The sequence below is a fragment of the Lepidochelys kempii genome, chromosome 11 (assembly GCF_965140285.1).
Source record: "Lepidochelys kempii isolate rLepKem1 chromosome 11, rLepKem1.hap1, whole genome shotgun sequence".
Classification (NCBI taxonomy): domain Eukaryota; kingdom Metazoa; phylum Chordata; order Testudines; family Cheloniidae; genus Lepidochelys; species Lepidochelys kempii.
In genome coordinates this window covers 2812350-2833331 of record NC_136390.1, presented here as the reverse complement: position 1 = coordinate 2833331, position 20982 = coordinate 2812350, and the positions used below count along the sequence as shown (strand labels likewise).

The window sequence follows — 20982 nt, the reverse complement described above, 5'->3', positions numbered from 1 at the left end:
AGATATGTAGGCTGTGTGTTTGACATGATAGTGAAAAGGCCTTTTTAATGAATTAGTTGGCTAAATTTGTTTGCTGATGAGGTATACAACATAATTCATAGTTAATTATAACAAAGGCCAAAATGAAATATCTAAAAAAATTTAAAGTGTAAACATTAACTAGGAAAAAGCTGTACTTCACATAACTGCTCTGACTTCAGCTCCCATTTATCTGTAGCAATAACAAAGCTGTAAGTGATCCAGCATGGAAGTTTTTAAATAGTAGCAGAGAGAAACAGCTGAATCTGAAACAGACAGAGGAGAACAGGACATCAGGTAAACATGCATTTTATTTCCTTTCCTCTAGCCTAGAAAAAAATGTGGTCTTGCTCCACTCATATCCATTAAGAAAGCTGCTGCAAAAATAGTTTCCTAGCCTGTCGCTTTGACCATGTCAGCCATCTCTTTGAAGTCCCCCATTGGCTCCCCCCTCTATTACATCAAACGTAAGCTACTTGTATTCACTTTCAAGGCCCTTCACAACCTATCGTAAGAACGGCCATACTGGGTCAGACCAAAGGTCTATCTAGCCCAGTATCCTGTCTTCTGATAGTGGCCAATGCCAGGCACCCCAGAGGGAATGACCAGAACAGGCTATCATCTGGTGATTCATCCCCTGTCGCCCGCTTGTGGCAAACAGAGGCTATGGACACAATCCCTGCCCGTCCTAGATAATAGCCATTGATGGACCTGTTCTTTGTGAACTTACCTAGTTTTTTTTTAACCCTGTTACAGTCTTAGCCTCCACAACATCCTCTGGCAAGGAGTTCCACAGGTTGACAGTGTGTTGTGTGGAAAAAATACTTCCTTTTGTTTGTTTTAAATCTGCTGCCTATTAATTTCATTTGGTGACCCCTAGTTCTTGTATTATGAGAAGGAGTAAATAACACTTTCTTATTTACTTTCTCCACACTAATTGTGATTTTATAGACCTCTATCATATCCCCCGTTAGTTCTCTTTTCCAAGCTGAAAAGTTCCAGTCTTATTAATCTCTCCTCTTATAGAAGCCATTCCATACCCCTAATCATTTTTGTTACACTTTTCTGAATGTTTTCCAATTCCAATATATCTTTTTCTGAGATGTGGCGACTACATCTGCATGCAGTATTCAAGATGTAGGCGGTATTCAAGATGATCCCCCTTGTTCACATGCTTGTTGGCCCACTCAAAGAATTCTAGTAAATTAGTGAGGCATGATTTCCCTTTACAAAAACCATGCTGACTTTTCCCCAAGAAATTATGTTCATCTATGTGTCTGACAATTTTGTTCTTTATTATAGTTTTAACCAGTTTGCCCTATACTGAAGTTGGGCTTGCAGGTCCAAGTTTACCTATCATCTCTCGTTCACTATTGAATTCTCAACTTTGATTAATACCAGCCTCCGTTGGTCACATGCTGAATTTTCAAACAAGCGCCTTTGTGCTTTCTCCCACGTTATGGCTCATTCTTGGGAGGAGCTACCCGTAAACATCTGCTGCACATATTAATTAGTCTCCTTCAAATCCTTCCCTAGCTTTTGTTTGCCATGATGCCTACAAAAAACTTGGCAGTGTTTCGGGCACTGGTATGCTGGGACCAGTATTCATTTCAGTGTTCTTCGCTGCAAGTCCCATGAGCCAGTGGCGGCTCCCATGGACCCTAAGTGCGGCTCCCTGTTGATTGTGCTCTCTGGCAGCACAGAGGGGCTGCAGCTAAGGCAGGCTCCCTGCCTACCCCGGCCCCACGCTGCTCCCGGAGGTGGCCAGCATGCCCCTCCGGCCCCGGGGTGAAAGTGGGTGAGCAGAGGTCTCAGTGTGCTGCTCCTGCCTGCAAGCACCACCGTCACAGCTCCCATTGGCCGGGAACGGGGAACTGTGGCTGGTGGGATTTGCGGGGGTGGTACCTGCAGAGTGGGGCAGCACGCAGAGCCATGTGCCCTCCAAAGGCTGCAGGGGCGCGTTTGTCCCTTCCAGGAGTGGCGTGGGGCGGGGGCCACCCGAAGTAAGTGCCGCCTCTTCAATGGGCAGGTTCTGAATAGCTCTTCCACCATCCAACCTGAAGTCCCCCAGAGCCAGCCCGCAATACTCTCTCCTGCACCCCAAGCCCTTGCCCTAGCAATGAGCCCTTTCCCAGAGCCAGACCCCCATACCTCCTCCTGCACCCCAAGCAATATTACCAGTAACAGTAATATTACCATATCAACCAACAAAGAACTTGGAGTGTTCAACCGTCTGTGTCGGGTTGACGTGGCGCTCACATTGAAGGTTTTTTTTGCCAAAGTGGCCCCCACTTCAAAAAATAACGAAGAGCACTGATATATTTTTTTTGACAAATATTCTCTCAGGGAATCTTTTCACTACGGAGCTAAATTGGCACTGCTGTAATTGATGCAGCAGTATCGATTTAGCTGGTCTGGTGAAGATGTGCTAAATCGATGGGAGAGTGCTCTCCTGTTGATTTCTGTAGTCCACCTTCCCGAGAAGCATAAGGTAGGTCAGTGGGAGAGCGTCTCCCGTTGACGCAGCACAGTGTAGACTGAAGTAAGACTGAAGTGTAGACTGAAGACAGTGGTAAGTGGATCTAGTTATGTCGACATCAGTACCATTATTGACGTAACTGGAGTAGCGTAGCATAGATTGATTTACCGTGGTAGTGTAGACCAGACCTCATTGATTCCTTGTGCTATCCACCTGTTGTTTCTTGTCTTATACTTAAACTGGAAGGTCTTCGGGGGCAAGAACTGTCTTTTAGTCTGTCTTTACAACACCTAACACAGTGGGCTCCTGGTCCATGACTAGGACTCTAAGGCTTTATGGTAATTCAAATGATTAATAAAATCATAGAAATGTAGGGCTGGAGAGGACCTTGAGAAGTCATAATAAATAGTCCTGGCAAGTCAAGATAGTTAAGTGGCAGACACAAACTCTAATGCAATTCTTTTCTTAGAATCATGGATGTGTAGGACTGGATGGACTTCAGTAGGTCATCTAATCCAGTCACCTGCGCTCAAGGCATGACTAAGTAATAACTAGACCATTCCCGACAGGTGTTTGTCTAATCTGTTCTTAAAAAAAAAAAAAACTTCTGGTGACAGAGATTTCACAGCCTCACTAGACAATTTGTTCAGTGCCTATCTACCATGACAGTTGGGAAGTTTTTCCCTTGCTGCAATTGGAGCCTATTGCTTTTTGTCCTGTCCTCAGAGGTTAAGGAGAACAATTTTTCACCTTCCTCCTTGTAACAACATTTTATGTACTTGAAAACTGTTATGCCTCCTGCCGCCCCCCAAGTCTTCTGCAAACTAAACAAACCCAACTTTTCAATCTTTCCTCATAGGCCATGTTTCCGAGACCTTTAATCATTTTTGTTGCTCTCCTCTGGCCTTTCTACAATTTGTCCATATCTTTCTTGAAATGTGGTGCCCAGAATTGGACACACTACTCCAGTTGGGGCCTTATCAGTGTGGAGTACAGTGAAAGAATAACTACTTGTGTCTTGCTTACAACACTCCTGTTGATACATCCCAGAATGCTATTAACTTTTTTTTGCCACAGTGTGACACAGTTGACTCATATTTAGCTTGTGATCCATTATAACCCCCAGATCCCTTTCCTCCGTATTCCTTCTTAGGCAGTCATTTCCCATTTTGTATGCATGCAATTGACAGTTCCTTCCTAAGTGGAGTACACACACTGAGAGACAGCAGCCTGGGATAGGGATAACTGGCGTAGACTTGTTCGAGAGGGAACATCCACTTTTGAGGAAAATGGCCTTGCCCTGGTCGCAGAAAAACGCCATGAGTTTTTGAAGATAATCGTTAGTGGCTTGGATATCTCCTCGGTCAGCTCCTTCAGTATTCTAGGATGTAGTTTATTGCAATTCTAAAGGTTGAGCACCTTGTTCACAAAGGGGAATGTAATCTAGATCTGCCTTTGTGAGAAACATTGGCTGGTACAGATTTAAAAATGTGAATACTCTTCATTTTGGTATAGCTCAGACTACGATTTTGCTAGTCGAACAAGTAAGGTTGATGCTGAACTGATGAGTGAAGTCTTTTTTTAAAAGGATAGGTTTTAAAAGGACTTCAGAATTAGAAAGCGAAGTTCTCTGTTTATCTGCAAGTACAGGTGGCAGCAGTAAACGTCCTTCAGGCTGTGCAGTTCGCCTGAACTCTGCATCTTCCATCCCAAAACCATGATGAAAGTGAACAATAATTCTCTGAACATTTAATAGATGTGCTTGAATGTTGTGAAGTTATGGTTTTACGTGGCAACATTTATTATTCGAATCACTGGGGTGTGAAAATACATCTCATTTGAAACACTTCATGTTTTGCCCGCAAATATACATTAATTTAGCGTGAAATGGAGAGTAGGAAAAGAAACTTAATTTTCAGTACAGGGTATTTGTTTTGAATTTTGTGTACACTGTATTGGAAATCATAGGAAGGATTTGTGTGTCTATTTTTCATGTTTGAACAACTGACAAATACACATTACATTGTTTCAGTTGTTGGTTCCACATTCTAACAGCCCTTTTCAAATAAGCAAATCAGAATTTCAGGGTGGAGGTATCCAGTTGAACTTTAGCTTATATGAAAAAAGTACATGCACTTAGTATTTAGAGCTAGTACTTCCTTCATTACACAACTCTGAAAAAATTACTTGGTGAAAAGGTTTTTAAACCTTTTACATATTAAGTATAGTCATTTATCTTCCTCAAGTACAGTATGCATAGCTGAGCTAGTTGGAATAAATGACACATGTTTTTTCTGTTGCACTTCCAGGGGTTTTGCCTCTACAATCATCCTCCTTTTATGGTAGCAGGTCCGCATCAAAGGACTACTCCACTGGCAATTCCAACCTGGACAGGTAGGCATGACTCTGTAGTGTTATGTCTACTGGACAAAGAGCTGTTTTTCAGGAATTTAGGCATTTGAATTTTCGTGTGTTTACCAAATGCTATGCATATTTTATTCATGAAAACAAGTGCATCTCATTTTTTTAAAAATAAATAATGCAAGATTGCTGAAACTTGCTCTCATTTTGTACAAGACTTGGGTTGTCGTGTGGTCTGTATGCATATTGGGCTAGACGGGCTTCCTAAAATCTCTTAATTTGCACGTTGTAAGATTTCACCAAGAAAAACATGGGTTGTATTAAAGTCATATACAACATACCTCTCTGTTGAGAAGCTCTGCTGTTGAAGGGAGCTTTGCTGGTGCTGGGTATAGGAGTCACTGTGTCAGTGAAGATCAGAGCCCCATATTCAGTTCTATGGGCTTGATTGTTTCACACCATGTTACCTGAGGGATTTGGAAGAATCTGGGATCAAAACCAAACTCTGCAAGGAAAAGAGTGGATGGTTTAATGGTCTGTGTCACATTTAAAATACCTAAACTCTAGAATTCCTGGTTCAAATGCCAGTGAGATTGAATCAGCCTTCATCCTTCCCAGGTAGATAAAGTGTAGTTATTTTTATAAGAAGTAGCTGTATTCCAGTAGTGCCAGATTGGGGCCACGTTGTTCTGGGCACCAGACAGATACAGTTCCTGCCCCACATAGTTTCATATTATACCAGACAAAGGGTAGGGAGAGAGGAAATATTATCCATATTGTAGAGATGAGGAACTGAGGTATAGAGATTAAATGACTTGCTAGGGGGTTCACATGGAAAGTTAATGGCAGAGCCATAAATTCAAACTAGATCTCCTGACTTGTGGTCTAGTCATGCCTCAGACCATCCTTCCCAGAGTTTACTATGTGGGGATTTGTCCAATGGTACTTTAAAAACAAAAGACTTATCTGCTGTGGGGTTTGGTGGATGTTCTGGAGCAGTGTTTCCCCTTCCCATATGGAGCCCACTATTTTGCAATGTAGTGCGCACCAGTTGTTTGCCTGGCTGCTACCATTCATTACAAAGGCGGGACCATTTTATTAGTGAAGCGATTCCTGTATGTGAGTTCTGTTTTGAGATTCTTCAAGACATAATCTAATAAAGGTAGAGTAGGACAGCATTCTCTCCTGCAACTCAATCCCATTTAAATTGCCATAAGTAAATAGGCAGCACCTTGACATGTGCTATGGATAAGGCTGATACGATTGTCATTTTTGTCATCAGCTATAATTGTTGTCTTTGCTACTGTCTTGAAAGAACAGTGCACTTAAAAACTTACATTTTATTCCCCTTTTTTTTTGCACTGTAGGTCTAGCATATCAAGTCAGACGCCCTCAGCCAAAAGAAGCCTGGGGTTTCTCTCTCAGCCAGCCCCACTTTCTGTTAAAAAAATGAGATCGAATCAAGACTACACAGGATGGAACAAACCTCGAGTGCCCCTTTCCAGCCACCCACAGCAACAGCTACAAGGGTAAGTTTCAGCTACTTTGATACCAGACTTTTTTTCCCCTGTCATCTGAATGTGAGCAGACTGAAGTGTACTAATTACATAGAAACAAATTCAAGACCTGGTTCTGAAATGAGTGAGAATTGTGCCTGAGTAAGGAGCCCTTTTCCCAGTTTGGGAAAAGAAAATTGTTCGCTAAAATGCTAACCTGGGAATTTAGTAGTTGATATAGTGAATCCAACAAACTTGTGAAAGGAATAAGCTTGTTTGAAAATTATTCTCTGTACCAAATGATCAATCACAGTATTTTTATATCTAGATTGTAGAAATACCCATAGATGCTTTCCAGATATACAAGATGACTAATGGGTTGCCAAGTTTCTGATTGGGGTTGCAGGCTCTGGGGTGGGGCTGGGGATGAGGGGTTTGGAGGGCATGGGGTTGGGGTGTGGGAGGGAATATGGGGGTCCTGGCAGCAATTATCGCAGCTCCAAGGAAGTGGCTGCTAGGTCCCTGCAGTTCCTAGGTGCATGGGCAGCCAGGGGGGCTCTGCGTGCTGACCTCATGCCCGCAGACACTGCTCCCACAGCTCCCATTGGTCGCGGTTCCTGGCCAATGGGAGCTGCAGAGCTGGCACTTGGGATGGGGGCAGCGCCATGGAGCCTCCATAGCTGCCCATGTGCCTAGGGGCTGCAGGGACCTGGCGGCCACTTCCAGGAGCCGCACGGAGCTAGGGCGGGCATGCCGACTGGACTTTTAACCACCCAGTCAGCAGTGCCGACCGGAGAGTCCAGGGTCGCTTTTTGACTGGGCGTTCTGTTTGGAAACCGGACACCTGGCAACCCTACTAATGGTCTAGGAGGGAGGAGCTGTGTTGGAGCAGTTGGGATGGAGAACAGCAAACGGCTTAAAAGGTCAATGTTCAATAATATCCTTTGTTGTTGTTTTCAGATTTTCAAACTTGGGAAATACCTGCTACATGAATGCCATTTTACAGTCCTTGTTTTCAATTCAGTCGTTTGCTAATGATTTGCTTAAGCAGGGTATCCCTTGGAAAAAAATTCCACTCAATGCACTTATCAGGTAAACTTCATTTGCTTGGGTGCGATATTTTCTTTTATGGTAACTTTATTTAAGAATATAAGAACGGCCAGACTGGGTCAGACCAAAGGTCCATATAACCCAATATCCTGTCTTCCGACAGTGGCCAGTGCCAGGTGCTCCAGAGGGAGTGAACAGAACGGGTAATCATCAAGTGATCCATCCCCTGTTGCCCATTCCCAGCTTCTGGCAAACAGAGGCTAGGGACACCATCCCTGCCCATCCTGGCTAATATCCATTGATGGATCTAGCCTCCAAGAACTTATTTAGGGTTTTTTTAACCCTTTTATAGTCTTGGCCTTCACAACATCCTCTGGCAAAGAGTTCCAGAGGTTGACAGTGCACTGTGTGAAAAAAATACTTCCTTCTGTTTGTTTTAAACTGCTGCCTATTAATTTCATTTGGTAACCCCTAGTTCTTGTGTTATGTGAAGGAGTAAATAACACTTCCTTATCTACTTTCTCTACACCAGTCATGATTGTATAGAGCTCTATCATCCCCCCCCCCGTCGTCTCTTTTCCAAGCTGAAAAGTCCCAGTCTTATTAATCTCTCCTCATATGGCAGCTGTTCCATAACCAGAAATTCCTGTTTTACTCTATCTGCAAACTGGACCTTGGGGTGAATTTGTAGGACATGGTGCTTGAGTACAGGCATGTAAGAGTTGGTTGTGCCTTCAACCCTAGCTGGAATGTAAAATTAGGAAAATGGAAACAATTCTTGCTGTCTCTGAAAATCCATCATAATTTGGGAATTTATAAGTGTATTGAGGGACAGATTTTAGAAACATAAAGTAGGGTGCAAAGAAATTGCCGTACTGTGTCAAATCAGTGGTCTCTCTAACCCAGTATCCTCTCTGAGATTGGCAGAACCAGCTGTTTCAGAAGAAAGTAAAGCAAATCCATAAGACAAACATGAAAGAACTTCCCAATAGAGGAAGCATCTTTCTAGTCCCTGTCAGTTAATTGTTGGCTTATGCCCTAGCACATGAGGGTTTATGTTTTATACTTTTTTTACTCTACTTTATGTAACTGTAGAGGTTTACTGTCCATAAAGATGTCTGATCTTCTTTTAATACTACTAAGCTTTTGGCTTGTCTCAGTTATACCTTGTGGCAATGAATTCCACACTGTGTTTTACACAGCACATGAGTTATGTGCTGTGTAAAACTGTCTCTCCTCTTATCAGTTTTAATTGTGTTGCCTTTCAAATTTCACGGACTATCCTCTGGTTCTTGTATTACCAGAAAGGGCAAATAGTATTTGCTCTACCCTCCTTGTACCATTCAGTATTTTATATATTGCTCTCATATGCCCTCTTATTTGTCCCATTTCCCAGTTAAATGGTTCTAGTCTTTAATTTCTCCTTTGGAAGTCTTTTTATGTCTGTAATTACTTTTGTTATCTGTCTTCGGACCCTTTCTATTTCTGTTTTATCTCTCTTGAGCTCCTTGAACTCTTCCTGGACTGTTTGGACTTGGCAGTTCTGTATGCCATTTGAAATGTCCTTTTGCCAGGATTTTCAATACGACCTCAGTCATAGAATAACCATGTTGTGGACTCTTTGTCTAATGTTACTGTCAACTTTGCAGATAGAGTAAAATAGGAATTTCTGAAGACCACCCTTGTGCTCTCAACTAAGTCCTGTTCTTTCAGAGGTCTGTCAAATGGGCCATTGTGCATATTTTTCCAATTCTAGTTGTATAAATGCACTGTAAAGCTGCACTAAAGACGGTGCCCTATATCCTTACAGGCAAACTAGGTAGATAGCTCTTGTGACCCATTATAATAGGATCTTCTCATGGAGGGCCATGTGCAATTGAGTGTAAAGGTACAACAGGACTGACTTAAATGCATCATAGTGTCTGTCTTCTGTTGCTTTGTTTCAGGCAAATTTATCCAATTCTTTTGTTAACTAATAGTTAGTTTTCTTTTTCGTATGTCACTTGCATGTATATGTGCTGCTGCCTTCCTCAATATCGAGGGTTAATATGTGTCTGCATATATAAAATCTGATGTGTAGATCGTTCTGCTTTGAATGTATTATACTATGGGTATCTATCCATTGAAGAGCACTATGAAATTAACTAGATCACAGTAATTGAAGGTAGGGAGGATCACCTGATTATTAATAAAGTTACCAACAATAATGGTATATCTGAGTTAAAACAAACTTGTCTTGCCAGATTTCTTCAGCCTTTGTTATGTAAATGAATGAAGCTATATGTTGCAACTTCTTGTATTGCAAAAAGAAATAAGACTTGCAGCTGGGTGGAGTGTAATTTATAAAAGTGTTTATTGTCCATAAGAATTAGGGTTAATTATTTATCTATTTATTGTAATGGGATGTTATTTCATAAGAGATTTTACATAACATATTTTGTTATTGTGCTCTTTACATTGGAGGAATTTTTAAATGCCGAGTCCCACTGAAATGATGGCATCAGGAGTTAAGTTTTAAAACACTTGGAATCTAAGAGGGTGGGGACAGTTTGTGAGGTATTATACAAGATGAACCCCTCTGCCTCATCCTCTAATGGAAAACAGACTTGGCAAACGTTTTTAGAGAGAAACCTTCAGGTTTTACACTACCTACCATAAGATTTGGAAAGCCAGCCAACCAACCTTTCACTGCATTAATTTCTCCAGACGCTTTGCCCATCTGCTTGCAAAAAAGGATGTCTGCAGCCCTGAGGTAAAGAAAGAGCTGCTCAAGAAAGTAAAAAGTGCCATTTCAGCTACTGCAGAGAGATTCTCGGGTTACATGCAAAATGTAAGTGCTTTCTCTTCTACAAATTGCTTGTATGCTTTGTGCATTAGCTCAGCAGTAGTCTGTTTGACTTAGTCTATGCCCATTGTGCATTAGCTCAGCAGTAGTCTGTTTGACTTAGCCTATGCCCATTGGAGTCAAATTGATACTGATTGAGCTGTTAGTTGAATGGATGGCTCTTATCCGTTTTGTGGTTATAACAGAACTTACATGTGATCCTATATAAGACCATTGTATTCAGAGTTAGTCTGTGTGTTTTTTCTCTCATACACACACACACACACACGTGTATAGTAGAGAGATTGAAAGCAGGACATGCAGAGAATCATTCTAATCTAAAGTATTTACACCGTTTCTAGGATGCACATGAGTTTTTGAGCCAGTGTTTGGATCAGCTGAAGGAGGACATGGAAAAGTTAAACAAAACTTGGAAGAGTGAGCCAATGTCTGGTGAAGATAACTCGCCGGGACGGGCCTCTGATGACATCTCAGCCACTAAAGTTTACACTTGTCCAGTTATCACTAACTTAGAGTTTGAGGTTCAACATTCTATCATATGTAAAATGTAAGTATTTTTGAGAAAGACAATACTTTTGAAGTTGAAGAAGTAAAAGTTCTGCAGGTGGAAGGAGAGTATTTTCATATTCTGTGATCTTATTCATCCACAAACCAACTGCCACATGTAGTACTAAACAGTTTCCTTCTTTTCCTACATATGATATAAGCAGAAATGAAAACTTTCCAGGTGCTTGAAACTGTCTGCACAGGAGGATTAAGTGTAGTCACAGGGTAAACCCTCACACTACACTGCTCTTTACTGTAACATATTCGCCAAGCAGCCTGCTAGCTTTTAAATCTGTTTTTGCAAGAAAGAGGCCTTGGTTTCAGTGTAGGTGTTTTTTTTGCTTTCCCATCCATGCCCTCTAGACAAGATCAGGGCTTTACAGCAGCAAAGGGCTTGTTCCCAGAAGTAGGCAGGCCACGTTTTCTCTGTCATTCTCCCAGTGGTTTCTTCCAGGGAATAGCAGCTCTCCTGTGGCTCCATAAGGAGCTATGCCAGCAGAGGCTACACAAGGATGTGTCGAGTAAGCACATCTACCTGGTCATTCACCTCTATGGCCAGTGCCACATACATTTGGTACTGTGCTGTTGTTAATCATGTCATCATTCTAGACAACTGTTGTTATGTATGTGTCATATTGTGCTCTTAAAAGCTGTATGATACTACTTGGGTCCAGTTTTTATATCCTGAAATGAAATTAAGGTTTTTAAAGGTGTGCACATATTAGTATTTCATTTTTTTAAAAAATCAGATTTCCTTTTGCTCCCTTGTGATGTTGGGCTGACTCCTTTCGTCCTGAGAGGGATGATGCAGATTGGAGGGCTTTTAGCTATACTACCAGGCCTGTTGACTTTCCCATATGACAGATCCTTTGACCACTCCAAAGTACTTCTTAAAGATCGGGTTCATGTTTGCTCTCAAACTATTACTCACAGGAATTATTTCTTTAAATCATGAAAATACTGAACCCAAGTCCCAAAATTAAAGCGTAAGTTCAGTCAGTGAGAGACTTCATCATCTTGATGAGTTAAAATGGGCTCAGTATGTCAAGATGCATAAAGTTACTGTGAAATAAACCATATAAACTATGATGATTTCCCAACATACGTATAGGCAAAATCACATGTGCTTTTTTGTTGTAGGTGTGGTGAAACAGTCACTAAACGAGAACAGTTTAATGATCTTTCCATTGATCTTCCCCGAAGAAAGAAATTACTTCCTTCTCGATCCATCCAGGATTCCCTTGATCTTTTTTTCAGGGTACATAATGCTTATTTATTACTATTCACCTCTCTTTCTCTCTCACACACACACACACACACACCCCACATCAATATATATTGAGTAACAGAATTCGATTTTGTATATTACCATGCAATGAGAGGGGTAGTCTTACAATGCACATGTATCAGCATTTACTGGGTATTTATAGCGGGGGTTGTAGGCATATGAACTGTCCAACCTTCAAATACTTTGTAGAGATTGTGTGCAAACAACACACTAATGCTTTTAATCTTAAAATATGGTGTAGACACAAACTGATCCTCACAATGCTCCTGGGATGTACATGTTTTACTGTCCCTTAAATAGGGAGATTGAGGTGCAGAAGAATTTTGTAAATCCTAGAGAAGAGTCCACCTCAGATGGGATTAGAACTCATAAATTGTTGGTTCTCAATCCTGTGCTCGGGTGGTTGGACAACTAGTCTGTCTCTTTAAATCAGTACAGAGACCAGAGGCCATATATATCTGTTTAAAATATCTAGATACATGCACAGTAAATAGACCTCCAACATGAGCTTGTTCAAAACTGGAGATAAATATTTCCTGTACAATTCATAGTATTGCATTTTGGTAAGAGTCCCCTCTGAAATCAAAACTGATCAGTAGTAAGATTTTTTTTTTTTTTTTTTTAAATCTGTGAAATCTGCCATGGTCCCTTTTATATACACTGGTCTTCATTTTATTTTGATACACTGATTGGAAACATGGACTTATCCTTTCTAAGGCTGAACAATAAGCCCATTGCTTATGCTTGAGGTACAGACTTCCATCCTTAGTAGAAGAGTAGTGGCATGTTTTGACCCCTGGTTTGTAGAAATGAATTATATAAACAGTGGACAATGTCTAAATATTGCTGCTGTTGTATGCTTACTCCTCGCATGCTGCTTTTCATCTCCTCTAGCTGTCTGTGCTTGAAAATTCTGTTTAACTGTGATACATCAGTAATGATCCCAAAGGCAGAGGGCCTTTCAGGAGAAAAAAAATAGGAGCTTTGGACTAAGGATATGGAGAATTAAATATTGTCCAGTAAGGGCTATGAAAAGCTACATGGTAGATGTTTCTGAGAGGAAAAGCTGAAGGTCTTGCAAAACTACTGTCCTGTCATTTTGAGTACTAATCTTTCTTTGCCCTCTCTATTTTCTAGCTCTATGTTTTTTCCAGATTTGGAAAAAATAATTTCTCCCTAACTAATTCCACCTGTCTTAACTGACAGATCTTCAGTTGTGAGCTTATTTCTTGTTCTCTTATCTGATTCCTTTTTTAGTATGTCATGTTGAAATAAGTCAGTTAAGAAATAGATGACTGCCCTCTTCAGAAAAACACTGGACTGAAAAAGGCCATCTGCTTTCAATGGAGATCTGGTTGAGTCATCCTTATATTTTGCTTTGTCTTTAATAGGCAGAGGAGATTGAGTATTCTTGTGAGAAGTGTAATGGAAAGTCTGCTGTTGTTACACACAAATTCAATAGGCTTCCCAGGTAAGGGTAAAATCCTACTCTGGTGCTTTCCCAAAAACCATGTAATAAAAACAGATAAACGTATTGGTACATAGGACAGCGTGGAAGAGCAGGGCTAAAGTGATGAAGAGAATGAAGAGTGAAATGGTAGATGTAATTAGAGGATTGTACGCATCATTGCTTCTGTATGCAGAGCTCATTGTACACACCAGGGGAGTCTGACATTCCTCCATTCCCTCCCCACCCCCCAGCTTCTTGTGGACGACCGTTCCATCTCCCTCTGTTTCAGGGCTCCCTGCAACCCCTCTCCCTTACTTCATGCTGGGGCCCTATCCTTCATTTCCACGGCATCCAGTATATGCCCCTGTTCACCCTGTCCACCACATGCCCGGGTATTTCTGTGCCCCCATATCATTGTGTCCCATTCTCCTCCCCTGAATCAGGAGCTCTGAATGCCCCCCCCCCTACATCATTCCTCCCCTCCACCACATGCCTGCGGTGCTGTGCTCTGATGTCTCCCTCCCCCATTCTCCTCCCCATGCCTGTGGCTCTGTGCATTCCTCCCTCCCCCCATTATTTATTTCGGGGTACAGTGTACAATGGGGACTGTACTGGCATAGCTACAGTGCCTTAGCTTTGCTGGCATAACCCCGTAGTGTTAGACACAGCTATACCAACAGTAGCTACAGAAGCATTATTCCATCGACCTAGCTTTGTCTTACACTAGGGGAGTTAAACTGCACAGCTGCATCACTCAGGGATGTGGATTTTTTACATGCCTGAGCAATGTAGTTATGTTGACCTAAATTTTAAGTGTAGACCAGGCCTGGGAGATAAGTCATACATGTTATCAACATTTTAAACTCATTTGGGAAGGAGGGCAAGGCTGAGATGGGCAGTGGGGTGAGAATTATGCTGGAACTTGTTAATGGCTGCCATCAACTGATTCTTTGATCTACAGATTATGGTAGACCTGGTTGAAGCTGATACATGTGCTAGCCACATACCTGGGGCTCCAAGCAGTTCCCACTTTCCCCTTTCGGTTTTCCGATTTTTCACTAAAAGCAATAGGATTCTGTCCATTGATGCCTAAAACATTCCCTGAAACTTTGGAATAGATCAATTGTGGTGTTCAAAAGTTACCACTTTACACCCAGACTGACAGAGAAATGCCGTTGAGTTCAATGAAGGACCTCACTTTGCGTGGCCAACCATCCCTTTCACCTTGGTGCTTGCTGTCTTTCTATATCACAGTGAGTATAGTGGGGCTGCAAGGAAGAGTCCAGAGAGGTTTCTCCCCTATATACCCTTCCATCCGGAAAGTCAGAGCTTGCACTGTCTCCTAATAAGGATCAGATCTTTCCCGTTTGGGAAGAGAGGTTTATAGCTGCCAGCTTTGTTCTGAAGAAAGAGCAGAATATCTGGGTTGTAGCTGAGAGGCTAGACAGGCTGATATCATTAGAAATACACAGTACTCTTGAAGCAGTACTGATAGTGTGCTTGGTACTTATAATCACGTAGATGGAATCATTACATAGATTGTAAGCTCTTTGGGGCAGGGATCATCTTGTCATGGTGTAAGTTTTACAGTACCTAGCATAATGGAGCGTGGGGTCCCTAATTTGGACCCTTTGGTGATACCATCATTCAAATAATACCACGTGGTCCCTGCCCAGTCTAAATAAACACAAAATGCAGTGCAAGAGGGAAGGCTCACCACACAGTGAATATTTGTAAGGTTGGTGGTAATTTCATGAACAAAAGTTTTAGAAGTTAGGTAAAGCTTATGACTAATAAAAAAAAACAAACCAAAATTAAACAAAAAAACCCTCTGCCCAGTTTGTGTTAGTGATTGCTCTTCATCCTCTAGTATGCTTGATTTTCAGGGCCAACCAGTCTAAGGCCATGTCTACACTTACCAGTAGATTGGCATTGCTGCGATCAATGCAGCAGGGGTCTATTTAGCGGGTCTGGTGAAGACCTGTTAGGTCGATGGCAAAGCACTCTGTCATCGACTCCGGTGCTCCAACGCCCTGAGAAGAGTAATGTAAGTCGGTGAGAGGGCGTGTCTCATTGACACAGCCGTGTAGACACTGCGGTAAATTGACCTAAGCTACGTCAACTTCAGTTACTTTATTCACATAACTGGAGTAGCGTAACTTAGGTCGACGTACCGAGGTTGTATAGACAAGGCCTAAGTGTTGTTCAACATGTACGCTAAGTCAGTAGGGGATATCTTGAGGGAATATGCTGATGACACTGGTCTATGATCATTATACTTGGCTCTGTTTCCTCACTGGAAGCAATCAGAGTTATTTTCTAGCTCTCTCGTTAGCTGGTAGAAATGAGGACCGGTATAAAAGCCATTTGGCATAAGCTCATCCTGGACAAGAACAAAATGATGTTGATTGAATCAGGAAGTCTCTTGAGTTGACAAAGTCTGATTGCTCCATCGGAGCAGGATGTCTGCCTATTGTTAAAATGGTCTGCAACTTCAGGGTCTTGCTAGATAGAAGCAGTAACCAGAACTGTCTCCTGAGAGGATCAGGCTGAGAGCATATTACACCTGTGCTCTTCATTATGAACTAGCAGCCAGTAAATACCCAAATTAAGTTCAGGGGACAGTTTACTGTCTACAGAACCATAAGTAACTTAGCTCCCAGAACCCTGCGGGACCACATCTCGTCAAGCTCACTACACAACTAACTGTTAATGCAACCAAACATCTGTTGTCAGAAAGCCAAGAGGTAGAAAACTTTTTTTCTAAAAATAAAATGTATTTGAAACTGAGGTGACTATTTTGTGGGTAAAGCAAGCTGGGTTTTGAATGTGTTTATTTACTGGCTACTGTCTTTGGTTTTTAATTTAATGCAGTTATTCCTGTCTTGCCTTCTATCTTTCAGGGTCCTGATTCTTCATCTGAAACGATACAGCTTCAATGTGGCACTTTCTCTCAATCACAAAGTTGGGCAGCAGGTGGTTATCCCGAGATATTTGACCCTGTTATCTCATTGTACAGAAAGCACTCGGCCCCCGCTTACTCTGGGATGGAGTGCGCATTCTGCAGTGTAAGTGTGAAGTGCAGAATTTATCACAGTTATCTATTTATGAGTATTAAGTTCATGTATATGGCACATGGGAGGGGATGGTATCAAATGTTGCATATCAGATCTACTCTAGAGAGAGTCAAATTAATAAAAGACATTTAAAAATTGCTCCTGTCCCCTCAAAGGTCATTGTGATTCCCTTTATGAAATTAAAAGCCAAGTCTTTCGTCTGCTGCATTAATCCATAATGATACCAATATGAGACAATGTGTGGGGAAGGAGGATTACATCTTATGATGTAAGAATGGCGGGAGCTCCTTTGCTTTGAGATGTGTAAAACTAGACAGGACAATATCTAGAGAACACTCTGTAAGGAACAACTCTTGCCCTAACCCCTGCGGCGTGGACTGTTAGAGTTTACCAAGGGAAGTTCCCTGTGAGTCCATAATTCAGCTTTATTTCCAATACAAGTACTAGAATGATTGAGCTTTCATTTCATATTTGGTACACCATGATAGCTCTTACATTAAGATATAACTTCATACCCTTTCACTGCTGATCTTCCCCTGCACCCTTTGCTGTGCTGTCCTGTCCATTAATTTATTTATAGGTTTTTCTATGGTGCTTGTCACCACAGTATCTAGTACCTCACACAATGAATTTGTCCTCACAACAGCCCTATGAAGGAAGGAAGTATTACTTAAGAATGGCTATACTGGGTCAGACCTAACGGTCCATCTAGCCCAGTATCCCGTCTCTGACAGTGGCCGGGACCTGATGCTTCAGAAGGAATGAACAGAACAGGGCAGTCTTTAGTGACCCATCCCCTGTCATCCAGTCCCAGTTTCTGGCAGTTGGAAGTTTAGGGACACCTGGAGCATGGGGTTGTGTGCCTGACCGACTGGGCTAATAGCCACTGGTGGACCTATTCTCCAGGAACTTATGTCATTCTTTTTTGAACCCAGTTATTCTTTTGGCCTTCACAACATCCCATGGCAATGTGTTCCACAGGCTGCCAGTTCGGTGTATGAAGAAGTCCTTCCTTTAAACCTGCTGCCTGTTAATTTCTTTGGGTGACCTCTAGTTCTGGTGTGATGTGAAGGGGTAAATTTCACGTCCCTAGTCACTTTCTCCACACACCCGTCATGATTTTATAGACCTCCATCATGTTCCCCCTTCGTTGTCCCTTTTCCAAGCTGAACAGTCCCAATCTTTTTAATCTTGCCTCACATGGAAGCTGTTCTGTACGCCAAATAATTTCCGTTGCCCTTCTCAGCACCTTTTCCAATTCTAATATATCTGTTTTGAGATTGGGTGACCAGAATTGCGTGCGGCTTTCCAAGTGTGGGGTACCATGGCTTCTCATTTTTACAGATGGCAGACTGAGGCACAGAGTATCGTGCCCAGGGTCACATAGGAAGTGGGGCAGCCAAGGAACAAAACCAAGGTCTCTTGTGTTCCGGTCCAGTGCCCTAACCGCAATAGCATAGTGAGTTAGGATGTGTCTGGCATGTTCAGCAGGATGGCACATGTGTTCTTTATGCTTAGTTTTGAATGAGGGTTTTCAACAGTATATTTTTGTAATTTGAAAACTTTACTTTTGTAAAGAAAGAAAGGAGAAAAACGCTTTAAAGGGTCAGATTTGTAGTGGTTTGTAATGGAATCTGAATGTTCTCAGTCTTAATCTATCCTCCTGGCGAGCAGTAGGGGGTGACAAAAGGTGAGCTGGATGCAGCGGTCTTGGGTTTGGAGAGGAAGTCGGCTGTGTGGATTGGAAGGGATTGCTACAACAGCAGCCAGGTGGTTGGGTATGATGAGAGTTGATGGAATTGAGGGATCCGAGATGAGGGTCAGGTGGATCAGAAAGCTAGTGTGGCAGTTGTATTGGTGAAAACGTGGGCCAGGTAGGGAGCTGGTAAAGCCGCCAGGGCAGGTTGTGGGAGAGCAAATCATGAGTTGGCAGTAGGAGCTGGAAAGATGGTAGGAGTGCTGCAAGCTTTCAAACTGAGAGCTGTCCTAGGGTGTGCCACTAAGAGGAGAATCAAGTTGAAAGGGCTAATTATTTTTATGAACCGCTTTTGTATATTCATAGCATAGAATTCTTACTCTAAATCTCTGTGATTAACCAATACAAACAGGTATTCTCCTTATGGCTTTTTTGGCCATGGGCTGGCATGCAGTAGCCCATGAGTAAAATGCACATTTTTTTCAGAATATAACTGTGGCAATAAATACTTTGTTCTCTTTATAGTTCTCGACCATTGAAAGCTTCCCAAATGGTGAATTCCTGTACTGTAAGCACTTCCACACCTTGTAGGTAAGTTGTAATTCTGAAATGTCCTTGATTTGGGGCAGTTCTCTGAAGAACTTTTGAACATTTAAATAAAAGTCTTGCCTTTCTCTCCCACTTTTGTCTTCCTTTACCATTTTTACTCCTTGTTGATTTTTGTGTTATAAATTACTGTCTCTACAATGTTTTTCATGCTCCAAGAGTTGTCTTGAAATTGCGTATCCAATGGCATAAATATTAAGGACACTTTTAGTGTTCACACAGCCCAAATCACATCTTTCAGCATTTCTCTTATAAGCCTGTTTTCTGAGGTTTATAATTATAACACAGACTAGATTTTTTTCAGTATTAAAACCTACAGTAGCAAGGAAAACTGAACTTGGTTTGTATGGACTCTTTGATAGTTCGACTCCTCTTAAGAACTGGTTGTAACCATAACTGCCAACAAGCTGGTTTGTAAGTCGTTTACCAGAGAAGCAAAATAGTCTCTTATTCCAAGAGCTAGCTCTTTTCTCTGTTCTTATGTTTTGCGCACCAAAGTTGGTTCAGGAAGAGTCATTTAATCCTAGGCTTTATTTGTGGGGGGTAAAGGGACATTGTTTTTACACTTCTTTCTGAGAGGCCAGCTCCTGAGAAACAGTGATAAATGTAATGTAGTGTTGGATAACTTTACGCTGCATAAAAGTGAAGACACTGGAGGATGCATGTAGAGAGCACAGGTTTCTTAACCCAGTGGTTCTCAACCAGGGGTACATGTACCCCTGAGGGTATGCAGAGGTCTTCCACGAAGTACATCAACTCATCTAGAGATTTGCCTAGTTTTACAAGTCTACATAAAAAGCACTAGTGAAGTCAGTACAAACTAAAATTTCATACAGTGACTGGTTTATACTGCTCTATATACTATACACTGAAATGTAAGTACCATATTTATATTCCAATGGATTTGTTGTATAATTATATGATAAAAATGAGAAAATCAGCAATTTGTCAGTAATAGTGTGCTGGGACACTTTTGTATTTTTTCATCTGATTTTGTAAGCAAGTTGTTTTTTAGTGAGGTGAAACTTGGGGGTATGCAAGACAAATCAGCCTGCTGAAAGGGGTACAATATCTGGAAAGGTTGAGAGCCGCTGTTTTAACCTATAGAAAGTGCTTTTATTTTTCACCTTCGTGAGCCCTCCTTCCTTTTGGTTTTAATAAAAAGGCCAAATGGGAAAACTATTACACGTGTGAAATTTTGTCCTGCCAACACTATTTATGATCTACACAACTTGATTTCAGAGAATAATTAAAGTGTTTAAATAAGTTTCCCAAATTAAACAGCATATAATAATGTGTTCTGTACTCTAATGGAGTCCACTTAAGTGAATGTTCATAGAATGTTGTCCATGCACTGTAAATAGCTAAACGCAGAAGTGCAGGGAAGTTCTTTTAATGAATACCTGGTAAAGGAATACAGTAACTTCCAATGTACCAGTAGGTAAGCTAGGATGGAAAATTGATTTGCTAAGTAAATAGATTTTAAATATAGGAAACTGGAGTCTCTTCTAAATTTGCATAACTGCCTACCTGTTACACTCAAATTTCCTTTTTTAAAAGTTTAACAGGTTTCTACAGTGCTAGGAAATTATAGTTGTATTTTTAATTTTCAGAAAGTATACATTCAAATCTAAGAGCTCTGTGGCACTCTATGTGGATTCAGATAGTGAGGATGAGCCATTGAAACGGTCCGTTGCTCACAGTCAAAGATTGTGTGATGTACAGAGCAGAGAACAGCAGCAACAGCAAGAAGAGCCTGAAAAGGTAAAAGATTCTTTCCTCTCTGTAGGATTTACAATACATGTGCATTTTCTGTTATTGAGAGGGGAAAACATACCCTTTTCCTTTCACACGGAAAAAATCCCTTATATGTTTGTGTCTGGGCTGTCAGAGTCTATCAGACTGTGAATAAAACAGATGTAAATACAAGATTGGTTCATAATTAGCACAATTATGCTGCTTTGCCAGGCCATCTGATTGACCTCTCTACGTGTTGGCTTGGGATCCCATTGGCAGCAGAGGTATTTGTATTAGAACTGCACTGAAGTCTTTAGCTTAGGTGTGTCAGCT

General features: G+C 41.5%; 1 protein-coding gene across 4 annotated transcripts in view; it reads left to right on the top strand.

The window, feature by feature from the left end:
- The window catches only part of USP37 (ubiquitin specific peptidase 37), a 52805-nt gene that overhangs the window by 13558 nt on the left and 18265 nt on the right, over positions 1-20982 (top strand). For 2 of the 4 annotated variants that reach the window (XM_073304955.2, XM_073304956.2), the window contains exons 7-17: positions 218-315; positions 4807-4891; positions 6226-6387; positions 7315-7446; positions 10111-10234; positions 10591-10796; positions 11936-12053; positions 13475-13554; positions 16437-16601; positions 18832-18897; positions 20526-20676. In XM_073304955.2, coding sequence (XP_073161056.1) covers positions 218-315; positions 4807-4891; positions 6226-6387; positions 7315-7446; positions 10111-10234; positions 10591-10796; positions 11936-12053; positions 13475-13554; positions 16437-16601; positions 18832-18897; positions 20526-20676 — 1387 coding nt within the window. The remainder of the gene's footprint in view (positions 1-217; positions 316-4806; positions 4892-6225; positions 6388-7314; positions 7447-10110; positions 10235-10590; positions 10797-11935; positions 12054-13474; positions 13555-16436; positions 16602-18831; positions 18898-20525; positions 20677-20982) is intronic. The other 2 variants (XM_073304958.2, XM_073304959.2) reach the window with 2 other exon arrangements.